This window comes from Cryptomeria japonica, chromosome 10 (assembly GCF_030272615.1).
Source record: "Cryptomeria japonica chromosome 10, Sugi_1.0, whole genome shotgun sequence".
NCBI classification, from domain to species: Eukaryota; Viridiplantae; Streptophyta; class Pinopsida; order Cupressales; family Cupressaceae; genus Cryptomeria; species Cryptomeria japonica.
Window position 1 is genome coordinate 193,127,777 of NC_081414.1, and position 15,052 is coordinate 193,142,828.

General features: G+C 34.4%; 2 protein-coding genes across 2 annotated transcripts; both read left to right on the forward strand.

Moving 5' to 3' along the window:
* The first annotated feature begins 4,928 nt into the window (after positions 1-4,928).
* Positions 4,929-5,549, forward strand: LOC131079175 (2-oxoglutarate-dependent dioxygenase DAO-like). The gene is made up of 2 exons (XM_058017082.2): positions 4,929-5,114; positions 5,286-5,549. Exons 1-2 carry the CDS (start codon positions 4,929-4,931, stop codon positions 5,547-5,549), a joined length of 450 nt encoding a protein of 149 aa, XP_057873065.2.
* A 6,696-nt stretch (positions 5,550-12,245) lies between these two features.
* Positions 12,246-13,943, forward strand: LOC131079174 (probable inactive 2-oxoglutarate-dependent dioxygenase AOP2). The gene is made up of 2 exons (XM_058017081.1): positions 12,246-12,613; positions 13,343-13,943. Exons 1-2 carry the CDS (start codon positions 12,246-12,248, stop codon positions 13,941-13,943), a joined length of 969 nt encoding a protein of 322 aa, XP_057873064.1.
* The last annotated feature ends 1,109 nt before the right edge of the window (positions 13,944-15,052 follow it).

Genomic DNA, 15,052 nt, shown 5'->3' on the forward strand with positions numbered 1-15,052 from the left:
AAGGAGCCCTAAGGGGTGACTTAACATCTACAGAATTCAAGAATGACTTTTCTTTCTTGTTTGGGATATCTACATTTGAAATAGAGACTCCATTATCAGAGACCTGTTCATCCTCAAGGGAGTTGCATAGAAAAATATTAGAGGCATTGATTTCTCCCTCATAAAAGGAGGGATTAAGAGTCCACTTGCCCGCTTTTGTAATTAAATCAATTGGGCCCAGAAGTGGGTTTTGAGTGTGAAATTGTATAAGCTTAATTTCTTTTGCCAGGTATTTATACAAACCTTCAACCACTATAAAGACTCCTAATTGTGAGCCTAAAAAATCCATGATTGGAGGGCAATGGGATTCCATTGGTAGAGGACCTATGTTGACCCATCTGACAATTTTCTTGGGTTGAAAAGTTTTAGGGTTAAAATTTGGCATCCATTCAAAACACTGAAATACATAACTTTCAATCAATTTCACTTCGCGTTTCAATTTATTTTTTTAATTTAATTATTAGCAAAGGTAATGAGGAAATAATTCGAGCCTAGGTTATTTATCCATACATGATTAGGAAATTCCTCTTTCCACAATTCTTTCATGTCATCAAAAACTCGATGTTGCCCGTTCCATAATGCAATGATGCCCTTATTGTAGAAATAATCATAATATTCAAGCAAAGGATCCGAGGGCATTCTAATGCTCTTCTTGTTTGGCAAATTGTCATGAAGAACTTCATGATCAGAGATACTTGCCTTTGGAGGCATTGGATTATTTTTTGTTATAAATGGTTGAGCAAGAAGGGGTTTTCTTGTAGGGTTGGAGAAAACCCTAGGGCTATTACGATTACTTTGCAAATATCTATACGCCTACCAATGAGGGCTTGGCTGACGCGCGGAAAAGCCAACATTTTCTGACCTTAACCACCTATTATTCAAGATCTTTCTATAATTTCGGGCGTTCCTCACAGAGCTATTGGCAATGCCAGATGAGTTGGGGAGAGATTACAGGAAACATGCATATTTGGTGCCATACAGAAGAGGACCGCCCATGTTTGCATTCACAACATCCAGATGGTCCCTTATTGAATTCAATCTCCTCTTGGATTTTTGTGCTTCCTCATCGCTCTACATCGAAGCATATTTGATAGCAGGAAAAGTCGAGATTTGCATGCTCGCTTGAATTTTTTCACTTTTTTTTTTTTTTATTGCCTTGGTTTATTTATTATTGGTTATTTTTATTATTTAAATTCTCTTTTACTTATTTGGGTTAATTAAATATTATAAATTCTACCTACCCTATTCTACTATTGGTTGAGAGATTAGGTAAGTAAATATTATTATTTATTCCAATTTCTTACCTCGATTTTGTGCATGGTAGGTATGAAATATTATTTTATGGATTATTATGATTGGTCAGTTTATTGAATAGTTTTTGAATGCATTTTTATTTATTTGGCTTTCTAAGCATTGCCGTGGGTTGGCTTGCTGGAGAATTATCTGCATTTTTTGAAGAATTCTTGGTTTCGATTTTGGATTTGGATTTGGGAATTGAAGCTTGGATTTGGATTGTGATTCATCAAATTTCTTAGACCATTTCTTCAATTTTCAGGTTGGAGGTTTTATCCTTCTTGAATTTGTTTTCTGAAAAGCTTGCCTATAAAATATTGTCTGATGGGGATGGGAGTCAGAGATTTGTTATTTAGTTTTAATTATATACATTTGTATGTATATATGGAACTTTGGGTAAATTGTATTTCATATGTTTTATTTATTATAGGAAGTCGGGTAATTTTGTGTATGCAGAGAATGGGTTGATTACATTTCCCGTGTATTGTCATAAGCTTATCATTTTGTCGGGTGATACATTCTGTGTTATTTATTTTGTAATTCCTGGTTGATTCAATCCTTCCTTCTAAAGTATTGCGCCTACTTGGTTAGTTCTAGCGTCAACCTGATTGAGTTAATGTATTTCTGGCACTTAGTTGCAAATCTATTTCCGTCCCTGAGTTGTCCTACCTCTCATAGTAGATGCGTTGCAGAATTAGGCAGATGTGCTGCATACAAGGGAGATTCATTAACTAGGCAATATTATATCATGTGCATTCATATTGAGGGGTTTAATATCCAAAAAATGAGGGTACAATATAGGGGGGATTTTAATTCAAGCTATGAAAAAATGCAATATTTGGTGAAAATAGGGAGGGTTTTAATTTAGACTGTGTAGTGGAAGGGGGCGAACAAAAAGGAGTTTGAGGCAAATTTTTTTTGAAAATAGGGGGATTATTTAGTATGCCATGAATCCACATGATATAACCTAGGTTCACTAAGTGAAGCCCTTGTGGCTGCAGAATTAGGTAGATGCGTTGCAGAACTAGGCATATGCACTGAAAAATTAATCATATGTGTTGCAAAAATGTGTAGATGCGATGCAGAATTAGGCAAATGTGCTAGCTTGTCCTATTTACTGTTTTGTCATCTTTTTCTCAGTCTGAGATGACTTTTCCGATTCAGTTCTTTGTACCAGAGGCTATTTCCAGTATCTTTGTGATTTCCTAAGTTGGATATTGTTCAGATTTGGATATATGATTATGTTTTGGCTTTGGCAAGATATTTTGTGCCTTGTTGTAGAGGATGTATTATGTTTTATGGCACTTACTTCATCTTGTTAGAGAGGATGCTTGAGGTGCATGATCCTCTACAGTTGATGGTGGTGAATACTGAGTGGGCTAGATGGCGGGAATCAAACTCTATTGAAGGAAAATCTGCCAAACAAAAGATTCTTGATGACAACTGGTGGTCCACTATGAGGTAAGACATCACTGATTTTATTATCAAATTGTTGATTGTTTTAAAAATTAAATATTAAATTGCTGATTTTCATATTTTGATTTTAATATTTTGAACTTTGCACTTGGAGATATGTTTTCTTTGTCATCTCACCTATTGTAGATGTAATTAGATATCTTGATACAGACTCTCCTAGTCTTGGAGAGATATATGAGATATTTGACAATATGATTGGGAAGATTAAGCAAACAATTTTGGCTAAGGATCCTACTTTGGGGTTCTATGAGCAACGTATTAGGCCCATTGTGACACGAAGGTGGAACACAATGAACACCCCGCTTCATATGGCAGCCTATGCATTGAATCCCAAATGGTATGCACCAAGGGATGGAAGGGTGCTTCCATGTGATGATGATGAGGTTTTAAATGGGTTCACGTGGGCCATTGATAAGATATATACAAATGAGAAGGCTCCATACTTCGTGCACAATTCCTTGACTTCACAAATATTCGTGGTCCTACATTGAGTAAACCACAGGCGAGGTTGTACATATCTATATTAGCCCAAATAGACTCTATTGGATGGTGGACATGGCATGCGAGGGATACACCACAATTGAAATTTCTTACCACTCGCCTACTTTCATAGGTTGCTAGTTCCTCTGATGCAGAGAGGAATTGGTCCACAAATGGATTTATCCACTATATCAAGAAGAATAGACTTACCTCTAGACGAGCAGAGAAGCTAGTGGCCGTGCATAGTGCTCTTCGACTTTAGGATCGTCAGACTCCAACTTTACGATGGGATGTTGATCCCGAAGATGTAGCCCAAGTTGATGAGGAGGAGACACCACAGGGATTGGTTGGGATTCCATTAGATGAAGTGGACATGGACCATGACAGTGGCATAGACTCAGAGGACCCTGATTTGGATGCAATGTTAGGAGATGCAGATTAAGGCAACATTATACTTTGCTTTTTACTATTTGCTTCGTGCTATTTTGATTTCCATATCATAATTGACAATGAAACAATATGGTAGCAGTGTAGCCTTTGGGTATTTTGTATGTTATTTCTTTAATATCTATTAAGATATGCATATTGACAATGTGAATGAATTGAATTTCTGAATTATGAGTGCATATTGAGTATTGAGTCTATTGATAATGTTGTATGTTCGAAGTTTGCATTCTAAAATGTTTTCATAGTATCATACACTTGCTATATCCATGTTTTCATATGAATATAATGTATATATGCATGCTTTATCCATGTTTTCATATGAACATTTAGAATTTTCCTATATATTTTAAATTTTCCCTATATTTTATATAACCGCCCCCTTTGTCGTCCCCCGTCGCCAAATTTGACAAAAAAAATTTCCATCTCGAAAACTCGGGGTAACATAGATTCCTACTATTTTTATTTTGTGAAATGCAAATCTTCTGCTTTATGTGGATACCTAAAAATTACAAGATCAAAACAGCCCATGAAACAAGATCCTATTACTTTTACTTTGTAAAGTACTGATCTTTTGTTCTTAAAAAAACAGACCCTATAGACCTAATATTTTTACTTAGCGAAATGCCGATCTTCAACTTTATGTGAAAACTTATAATTAAAGTTATCAGTAGGACCCATAGAAACGCTACTTGGACATAACAGTTGATAAAGCGAACCAGGTCTGTAAATTGAAAGTTATGGGATTTGAGCCATGGAATCTATGTTTTAGGTGGCCTATCTGCAACTAAATGATAATTCTATAGTGGGTTTCTTGAATCTGAATGACTAAATTCACCATTTCCTGATGATCAAACAGTTCCATTTTTAAACTGGCAAAATGTGTAGAATTTAAACTCGGGATCTTCTTCCATTGATTTCATGCCAGACCCACCTATGACCTAATTTAAAAATAGAAACAATAAACAACCAAATTACAGTACTTATTTCTACATTTGTATATGAAAAAAAACCATAATTTCTTCGCCCTTGACGACTGGAGTTGATCTGATCTTATCAGCGAGGTTGTGCAAGAGTACACAAGCAAGATGATAGAAGTTTAAAAAAGAGTCCAGAAGATAATTCTTGAGAGTCTGGGAGTGGGCAAGTACTCCGAATCACACTTCAACCGTGACAGGGTCGTCTTCTGCTTGAACATGTACGACGTGGCATCTGAACCATCTCCTGATTGCACGGATAGTCCATCCCACATAGATGGAAACAACATCACCCTACTACAGGAGGACGAAGCAGGGGGCTTTCAATTTTTGAAGGGAGGGGAATGGATGGACGTCAAACCCATTCCTCACTCCCTCATTGCAGTGGCAGGCGATGGTTTTCAGGTATCATTTCTTTCATTAACTTTGAATTGAATGGCTAGGGAGAGATTGGTAATGGGTATTTTTCCTTTCTTCTGTGGTTGAATCTTTTTTGAAACAAATTGTCTTTCACTCTAGAAATGTTGTATCTTGAAATTGGTTCTGTAAGTTAAAACTGGTCATACCCATTTGTAGGCATGGAGTCATGGCAGAGTTCTCAATGTGAAACACCGTGTGATGGTGAAAAAACAACAGTCTCGTCTGTCAATGACCTTCTTTAATGTATTTCCAGAGGTGATGGAGATAAAAGCACCGCCAGAGCTTATAGATGAAGAGCACCCACAGCTTTACAGGTCATTCCAGAATAGGGAGTTTATTCAGTACATGATGAAACACGCAAAAGAAAGGGACGACCAGCTCTTGATGATGTATGTCGGCATTCCTGCTCCAACTTCATAGCACGATTTGCCTAGCTCTCTTTTCTGAGAAAGAAAATTGCAGGTGATGAAGTTTGCAGGGCAAAAAATACTATTCCAAATAATAAACAGCATGTAAGTTGTTTAATATTATTAGCATGATGATGTCTGGTAGTTGTTAAATGGCTTTATTTTCTTTGAACTTTATCAATGGAAGGTAATGCATTTGTCGGACTGGGCATATACTTGAATTTGGGTGTCAGTCGAACTTGGAAAATAGGGGGATTTTTTAGTATGTCATGAATGCATGTGATATAATCTATGTTCACTCAGTGAAGCCTTCATGGGGAAAATCAACAATTGGTCCAGCAAGATAGAAGATTTAAGATAATTTTATGTAGACAAACTATCTTATGAGCGACTTAAACTTTTATTTTTTGAAATCTAACTTGTGTGCACTATTCAATAGATGGTTTTAGAACATCTTCAATGCAATAACAATGAGTGCCTACAATACTTTTTTAGGAAATTCTATTGTGAGTTTTTCCTCAATGAGATCCCTAATTACTTCAACATGTAGGAGTTCTAGGGTAGAGGTCAGGCTCTACACAGGAAAGGGCATGATGGATGACTAGACAAAAGTTAGAGCATATCAATATCGGTTATTATTTGATGTTCGTTCAATGTCCGTAATGAGAGAGAGAGAGGGATGACATATTTAAAACATCTAGAATTTTTCCTATTTAATGAAACAAAAATTCTTGAAGGTTTTTGTTTTCTTCAATCTCTAGAGTCTCCCAAATAGGAAGACTATAATTTGTTGATATGTAACACATTGATTATAAATGACACTTCTCATAGCTAGAGAAAGTACCAAAACTATAGAACTGCTAGACAAGTTGTATATAAAATACTCACCAAAGTAAAGTAGATGAGAAGGGTAATTTTTAAATATTAAAGTACTACTTTTCTCAATCAAGTTGATTCCTTTACATTTTGAGTGTGGTGCAAACTAACTCTAAGAACATGTAGTGGTTGTATGGAATATCATAGAACCTCCATTTTTTTTGAAATGTGAACTGATCTCTTATCCATCTATAACTAAGATTTGAAGGTGTAAATCATTTTATAAAACCTAAAAAAACTCCCAAACAAGTTTTTTTATTATAATTAATTGATTGATTATTCATATCATATCATGAATTTGATCCATTTAAACAGCCAACGCATTTACTATAATAAGAAACCAATGATCTAAATCCTTCCTTAAAATTGAAAATGAAAGTTTAGTAATGAAAATGTATACAGAAGGACACCTACTAGACATGTGATTTTATAGAGAACTAAATCACACCTCCGAGCTGGGTTGGCTTAAAGAGCACACACTAAGCTGACAGATTGCTTAGGTGGCTCTTGTGGGGTCCATTAATTCCGTTTCCCCTTTGCCGTTCTCCTAAACTGTTCCGTAAACCGTCGCAGTCAACAATCAAATCACCGTTGCGTAAGTCGAAGCAGATTCAAATCACTTTGCCGCGTTGCGAGAGTTTGACGTAAGCCGGAGCAAATTCAAATCGCTTTGCCGCGCTGTGAAAGTTTGAAAGGACTAATAGAAATAAAGCCTCCCATTTAATATGTTTGTTGCAGCGAACGAAAGGTATGGAGATTCTCAGGAGGCAGTCGCACTTTGTCAACATATGCTTCCAGTTCCAACCCTGGTTACTTCCATTTGGCAGCGTACTTCCAGCCTGTTCTGAAATGGGAGCTTTTAGATGTTGTAGTCTTAGAAATAGTCTGATATACAAGTATGCAAAATGTGAAGGCATAGACAAGGCATGTGAAATGTTTGACCGGATGCCTCAAAGAAATGTGGTAAAGGCCTCAGGGTTTTTTCAAGCAAATGCAATTTGCAGGTGTAAAGCCAACTTCACATCCTTTGCAAGCAACTTCCCTACATGTGCCAATACAGGAGCTTGGGAACATGGCATGGAATCGGTCAAGAGATAAAAGAAGGGAATTTTGTCAGATGTTGTAGTTGCTAACAACCTGGTAGACATGTAGGCAAAATGTGGAAGCATAGCCAAGGGGCGTGAACGATTCGACAGAATACCTAAAATAAATATGTTATCATGGATTGCCATGACTGCAGGATACACAGAATGTGGAAGCATAGATAAGTTTAACAGAATGCCTCGAAGAAATGTATTTTCATGGAATGCCTTGATTAGAGTTATTCACAGTCGATTTTTTTTAAAATCTTTTGGTAACTTTCAAGCAAATGTGATTGGCTGCAAAGACAGACTTTAAAATCTTTGCCAGCATCCTCCTAGCCTGTGCCAAAATGGGAGCTTTGGAATAGGGTATGGACATCCATCAAAGCATAAAGGATACAACAATTCTATTTGTTTGTAGTTACAATTGCTATGGTAGACATATATGCAAAGTACAAACAATGGGTGTGAATGGTTTTGAAACCACATTTTTGACTCATTTACAAAGACTTTTTCATCCTTATTCTACTTCCTTGAAACCCAACATTTTCAGTTCTGTCTAAGAATTTTGACTGTTTTAGTCTTTTAGCCTACTTATTACCTAGGCATTATCATGGCTTTCCCATGCTTCCATTACCTACCTACTCTGTCTTTGCCTTTGGCCCTAGGATTTTAGGTCTTCATATAATCATATACTTCTTAAGCTAAAGACTAATCCATGAGCCTCACTTCTCCACTGATCTGTTCTATGCTTCCTTCCTTTAGTATTGACTATTCACCATCCTCAATTCACAATTTGAGGATTCACTTTTTCTTTAAGTCTCAAAATTTGTCTTTTATTATTTTCCTTACTCATTTCCCTCACCCCACTTTCCATCTCCTTTCCTCCATGTGGGAGCTATATTTGAACGATTACTCATACCATCATACCTAAAAGTTATAAGGTATATGGCAAAACCAATCTTTGAATCTTGAAAGTTTTCCACTCTATTTACCTTGCTGTTTTTTCTTCTAGAGAATTAGGCACACCACATTAGTGATTCCTAAACCATTTCTCTTAAGTCATAAACCTTTTGAACTATCATATTTTCCTTTACCAAAAAGTTCATTTGGCACTCTATATCCATGATCACTAATCCCTTTCCCTAATCCCTTTATCATATTATTTAGCAATATTAGATTTTCCCTCACCCTAATTCCACTTCTTCTTCCATCACTATTGGGTATCCCTTTCCCTGATACTTGCTCTTGTTTACATCTTTTCCTTTTCAACTCTAAGATTCTTTATACAACTTTCTCTAAAAGTAAGATAGCATGTGCTAATATTAAACCTTATTTCTCAACTACTTAATGCAATTTAGACTTCTATAAGTTCTATGAACTAATTAAAACCTAACAAAAGATAATCCTTTAATGACTAAGCCAATGCCATATGTTAAATGTAATATTTTCCTATGTGCCACCTAGTCACTTTCTTGGACTAGTCACAACATGACATGTTTTACATGCACATAACCACCCAAAGAAAGTGGGAAGTGCTTTATGATGTGATTAAATTTGAAAACCTCCCTATCCAAGCAATGATTTCCCTGTCAATTCCTTTCAAAAATAAAAAGAGTGACCAATTAAAAAGCCTCCATATCTATGCAACCTATATTGTAATCCAACCAACCTCTATCCATATCTATGAAAAATATATCCATTTTCAAATATCTAGAGCACAAATAGCTTTAGGGTTAGCCTTGGATAAATATTAATCTACCCTTAATTCTTAGAGATTGACTTTTAGGGACCACCCGCATTAATGATCTAGATTGCTATTGATAAGATTTTTCATGCATAGTCCTAGATGAAATACATTAGCCCTTGAAAAAAGATTTTATACAAATCCATGATGTCCTATCAATTCCTTTCCAAAATTCTTGAAAGGGTAGTTAGATCTATTCATATTAAGTTGAAAAATAGAGTGGCCTAATGGAGACTTATGACGAAAAACCATAAGTGTACTAGAAGATAAGTATTGTAAAATTACTTCGTTAAAATATAAAACAAGACAAAGATCATCATAGGTATTAAAAATCAAGTTGAGGTTGCACATTAGATGTCTCAAATAGTACTACCCCTGATAACTCAAGTTATTAAAAATAATGGAGTTAAGGATTGATATTAAATCAATTAAATATTTATGGAAAATTTTGATAACAAGAGAGTACAAGAATTTATCTGTGAGATTCAACTAGGTTTTGAAGAGTATTTAATGATCATTATAAAAAAGAAGGAAGAAGAAAGAATGTTGAAATAAATCTAGGATTGAGAGGAAAAAAAATGAAAAAGGTTAGAAAAATGTGAGAAGCATCTAGAGATTGTATCAAGAGGGATGTAATTGATAAAAACCATAATATTGAGAAAGGTGGATCCTTAATCAACATGAAATTCATGAATTTAAAGAAATAGAGTAGTCTATAACATAAATTAGAACTTTAGAGACAAATCTAACTTAAATAATAAGGAAGTTGAAACAATAGAAGGCAACAATGAACTTGGAGAAGTTTGAACTTATTTGTAGGGATACTATAGATATGGTTTTTATAGGGAAGAATAGGAAGTAAATAAGAGAGGTAGCATATAATTTTAAAATGGGTGACGAATATGAGGTAGCAATCTAGACAAAAAGACATGATAAAAGGAGAGAAAGAGATCCAAGAGTATATAATTGATTAGGAGAGAGAATAATCCCTAACCATACAAAATAAATCAAAAAAATATCTAACTCCTCTAAATATGGATGCACATATGATTAAGCTCCCTATTTTTGGTAGAGGCATCAAGGATACTGGAAAAAATATCCTTACCTTTGACTCCCTTTGGAGTGGAGTTATCATTAATGATGACTAGACCCAATTATATGATTTTATGGATAACCTCAATGATGAGGCATGCTAAGATGTTGCATTAAAAATTTCCCTTTAAGCGTGATAAAACATGGAGAGATTTGAGTGACCTATTTTTGACAAAATTTCCACTCACATAATGTATGAACAAAAAACCATAAATAAAATATTGAAGATAAAAAACAAAGATGAAATCAATAAAAAAATTTAAAAGTAAGGTTAGAAAACCAAAAGAACCTTGACATAAGAAAAATGAGTTCAATGGTTTATTTTAGGGCTAAACCCTCACATTAAAGTAAAAGTAGATGAAAATAATTCCTCTTCATATAAGGATGCGATAGAATTCATTACCATAATATAATCCTCTAAGTCGAATCTAGGAGACAATTTAGTAGGAAATGATGAAATTGATAATTTTAAATTAGAGTTGGAAAATGTAATGTTGAAGTAAGAAATTATAATGGAAGGCAAGAAGATTGAGACTTATTTCCACCTAGAAGATGTAAATTTTGGTTTAAAAATTATAGTAGGACTCGAAACATCTAAGAGATGAATTCTCATCTCTATTATGATTTGAGAAGTGCAGTGTAAGGGTTGAAAGGGTGGCAAATAAGAATAGGAGGTAAAGCAATTGCCTAAAGGGACAATGGTCATAGTTAAAAGGAAGAATGTAGAGAGAGACATAAATTGTAGAAATGTGGGTTGCATGAGGAGTAGGCATGAAAATTTAGGTGAAGGAATAATGAGTGGTAGGAAAAAGAAAAGAGGTCTACTAGAAGAGTGGGATGAAGGTAGGATAATTTGACTATAAAGGGAAACTTGAATGTAGATAATATATCCTCTACCTTGTAACATTTAGAGCCCCTGAAGACGAATGATGATGATCTGTTAAGGGGTATGTGAGTGAAGAGATTGAGGATGAGGTGTCATTAACAAGTAAGTTACTTTGAAGGAGGGACAACTGGTGGTCAATTTTGTTGATTGACAAACTTATTATCATCTAATAGGGGCTCATTATCAAAATGGTCTTCATTGTGAGACATTCAGGGTGGGACATCATGTAGGTTGGAAAACAATAGAGGAAAAAAGGAAGGATAATGAAATAAGGAAGAGGAAGGAAAACATATGGATAGGTTTAGATGAGGGTTCCTATAAGAGATAATGTATGAGTCTGAAGGGATAGTAACAGAAGGATAATAATTTCTATCAAAGAACACTAAAAATGATTAATCCTTAAATACTATAAGAAATTCGACTAGAAGAATGTAAATTTTTTATTTTCTAGTGAAAATAAAAGACATAGATAATAGTAATGGACACTAACCTATTTGTGATAAGGTCTATATGTTGTGACTAGGTTTATGTTTGGGGGAATTGGGATTGGTGATTCTTGGTCTGATGCTTAGGGCAAAACCAATTCCCTAAGGGAAAACGGAATTAATGAGCCCCACAAGAGCCACCTAAGCAATCTGTCAGCTTAGTGTGTGCTCTTTAAGGCTGGCCCTTTGAGCTGGCCGGCTTGGAATCATTTGATTTTATAGAGAACACAGATGTCTGCAATTCCTGTTTTGCAATTCCTGTTTTTAAGGAGATGAGGATCCACTTGTGACCTCACTTTTTACAGTAAATTCAAATTATAATTAGATATAACCAACAACTTCAGAAAGAACAGTATTATAATGTAAGATTCGTTAAATCGTTGTTTTTCTAAAAGAAGAAAAATTCCATCGAGCGGCAGAATCTTCGTTATCTCCAGTCGACAGATGCTCCATGGACAAGACAAACACCATTACTGCCTAGTGAGCCCTTTATATCTCCATGACGAACAGGGTTTCCTCATTGCCTTTTATTACCTCAACAATGGATTCTGACACAATCATAGGCCAGAATGAGGGAGAACAAGTACCTGTCATTGATCTTTCTCTTCTTAGAGAAAGTACGTATGTTGAAGTGAGAAAGGCTTGTGAAGAATGGGGGTGTTTTGTGGTGGCGAATCATGGAGTTAAGGAGGAGATCATTGATGGGATGGATTCAGCTACTCGAGATGCATTTGCACTCCCCAAGGAGACCAGACAGAAAAATGCTTTTCCAAGAAGGGACTTTGGCTACATCTCTGATTTGCCTGCACTGCCCTTTTACGAGAGCCTTGGTGTTCCTGGAGCTCCAGATCGTGATGCCATTCAGAAGTTTTCAGATCAACTGTGGCCTCAAGGAAATTCGCATATCTGGTAATTTCTTAATACCAATTTCATTTTGTATTTAATGAGTTCTTGAGCTTTATAGTATTTTCTTTGCTTCTTTCTTTTGTGGGATGTTCTATAGATCCTTAAGCTAATGTAACAACAACACTTACACCTCCTTTTTTGAGTTTTTTTTAATAATAGAGTTTACAATTTCTTATATTAGAGATCTTTTTGGTAGAGGAATTTTTCATTTTGGATGGGTTCTTATATCTTTTTTTTTCTTTTCTTTTCAATTTTTTCTTTTTTAAGATTTTTCTTTTGTTATTTAGTGTATCACCAATTGATCTTTTTATAACTGGATAGTTCTACTATTACATCTTAAATTATTTGATCTCCTTCTATCATATTCTTTTGAATACTTTCTTACTCAATAATATGTCAAAAAGAAGGATCCTCAATAATATGTCAAAGAGAAGCCCCCACGGGTTAGAGTAGTTGGTCTTAAGTCTTGGGTTTTCTTCTCGGGGTCTTGGGTTCGACTCTCTCGCCTGAAATTATTCCAGGATAAGATTGGGGCCGGAGGGATAAGCTTAATATTTGATTATTGTATATATACATTATATGTATATGTCTTTATATTGTTTCATACATGTAAAAAAGATAAACATAGTTAAATCTAAAATTCTTTAAGTACATTTATTCTATTTCACAATTGCAAACTTTATATTCAATCTATATAAATATTTGTAATCTTACATGTTTTTCACTTTTTAGCAAAATCATCCAGGAATACACTTCTGACGTTGAAGAGTTGATGATCGAGATCATCAAAATAATTTTCAGAAGCTTTACAATTAGCAAGTATTATGAATCTCAGTTTTATGCTCTTCTTCGCCTGAATTACTATGATATACCACCAAATAAAACAGGAGGAGTCTCACCCCATGCTGATCATGATTTTATAACCATACTCTACCAGGATAAGAATGGTGGTCTTGAGGTTCAGAACAAGTATGGAAGGTGGGCAAAAGTGAAATTTATGCCAAATTCTTTCATTGTTCTGATGGGTGACTGCATGAAGGCATGGAGTAATGGGAGGATATGGAACTGCATACACAGAGTTATAATGAAAGAATGTGAGACTCCTCGCGTGTCGCTGCCATATTTTTACTACTTTTCTGATGAGGTAGTTATAAATGCACCTCCAGAATTAATTGATGAAAATCATCCTCGTCTCTACAAACCATTCAAGTATCCAGAGTTCAGAGCTTTCTATGGAGAGATGTCCTACAAGAAAATTCAGGAGTTTGAGACTTTGCGAAATGACACAGAGCTACCTTTCATTGACATGTTTGCTCTTATTACGATAGAGTAGTGTATTGTCATTAAAAAATGTAAGGTATTGATTGGTTATCAAATAACTATATTGTTAGTTGTGGTTGTATTTTAGTGCCAATGGAGATTTCACTTGTTTTTACATGTGTTTAATGCACCAAACAGCCAAAGATAAATATTTCTTAGCCTCTTATTAATATAAATGTCTGTTTATATTTATAACTTTTTAGTGAGGTTGAGTCCATGATAGCATGTTAGATATAATTTGTTTTACAAATCATATAGATATTTTAGAATTAGTATAGGTGATTTAATCACCATTCATATAGATTGATGCAGAAGCATTGAGGGCTATATGACAATCCTGACATCTATGTGTCTTCAGGTATCTATTCAATATTTGTGGCCTATGTGTAAAGGCAATAGTAATTTTTCAAGAAGGGATACCAATTACTCTATGTAGCAAACTATAATTTTTGTGACCTATGTGTAAAGAAATTGTAATTTTATGTGGCATAAATTTAGGTGTTAATGAGTAGTCCCACCATCATAGATGTTTTAGTCTTTGACATAGTTGATCAAATTTTTAATTTGAATTTTTTTTTATGTATTGGAATTTTTCTTTAATGTAAGAACTTTGAAATTAAGTCTTATGTTATATTGTTCTTATATCAAGAATATATATAATTTAATTTTTCCATTATCTCAATAATAAATGCATTATAAGAAAATGCTTCTTAATGTATTTCACAAATTCATTTTCTCATCCCCATAGTGTTTGAAGGGGTAGTATTTCTCCTACAAAATAACTTAAAAAAGAAATATCATATTTATACTAGGTTACATCAACTTTCAAATATTTTTCCCAACCAATGATTTGCTAATAATATCATTTCTTTCTTTCTAAGTTTAATATCCAAAAGTGTTCGAAATAATGAGCTCTTACTAGTCTATACATATTTGATCTACATATCATGCTTTCACATGTTTCAAAAATTAAAAAGATATAAAATGTTAATGTAGGCAATTAGATAGCAATTGGATTATCATTTTTCATTGTTTTAAGGTTATAATTTTTTTACAACTATAAGCTAATATTCTCTTTGAAAATCACAAAGCTTTTCTAAGAGCTATTTATTTTTTCAATGA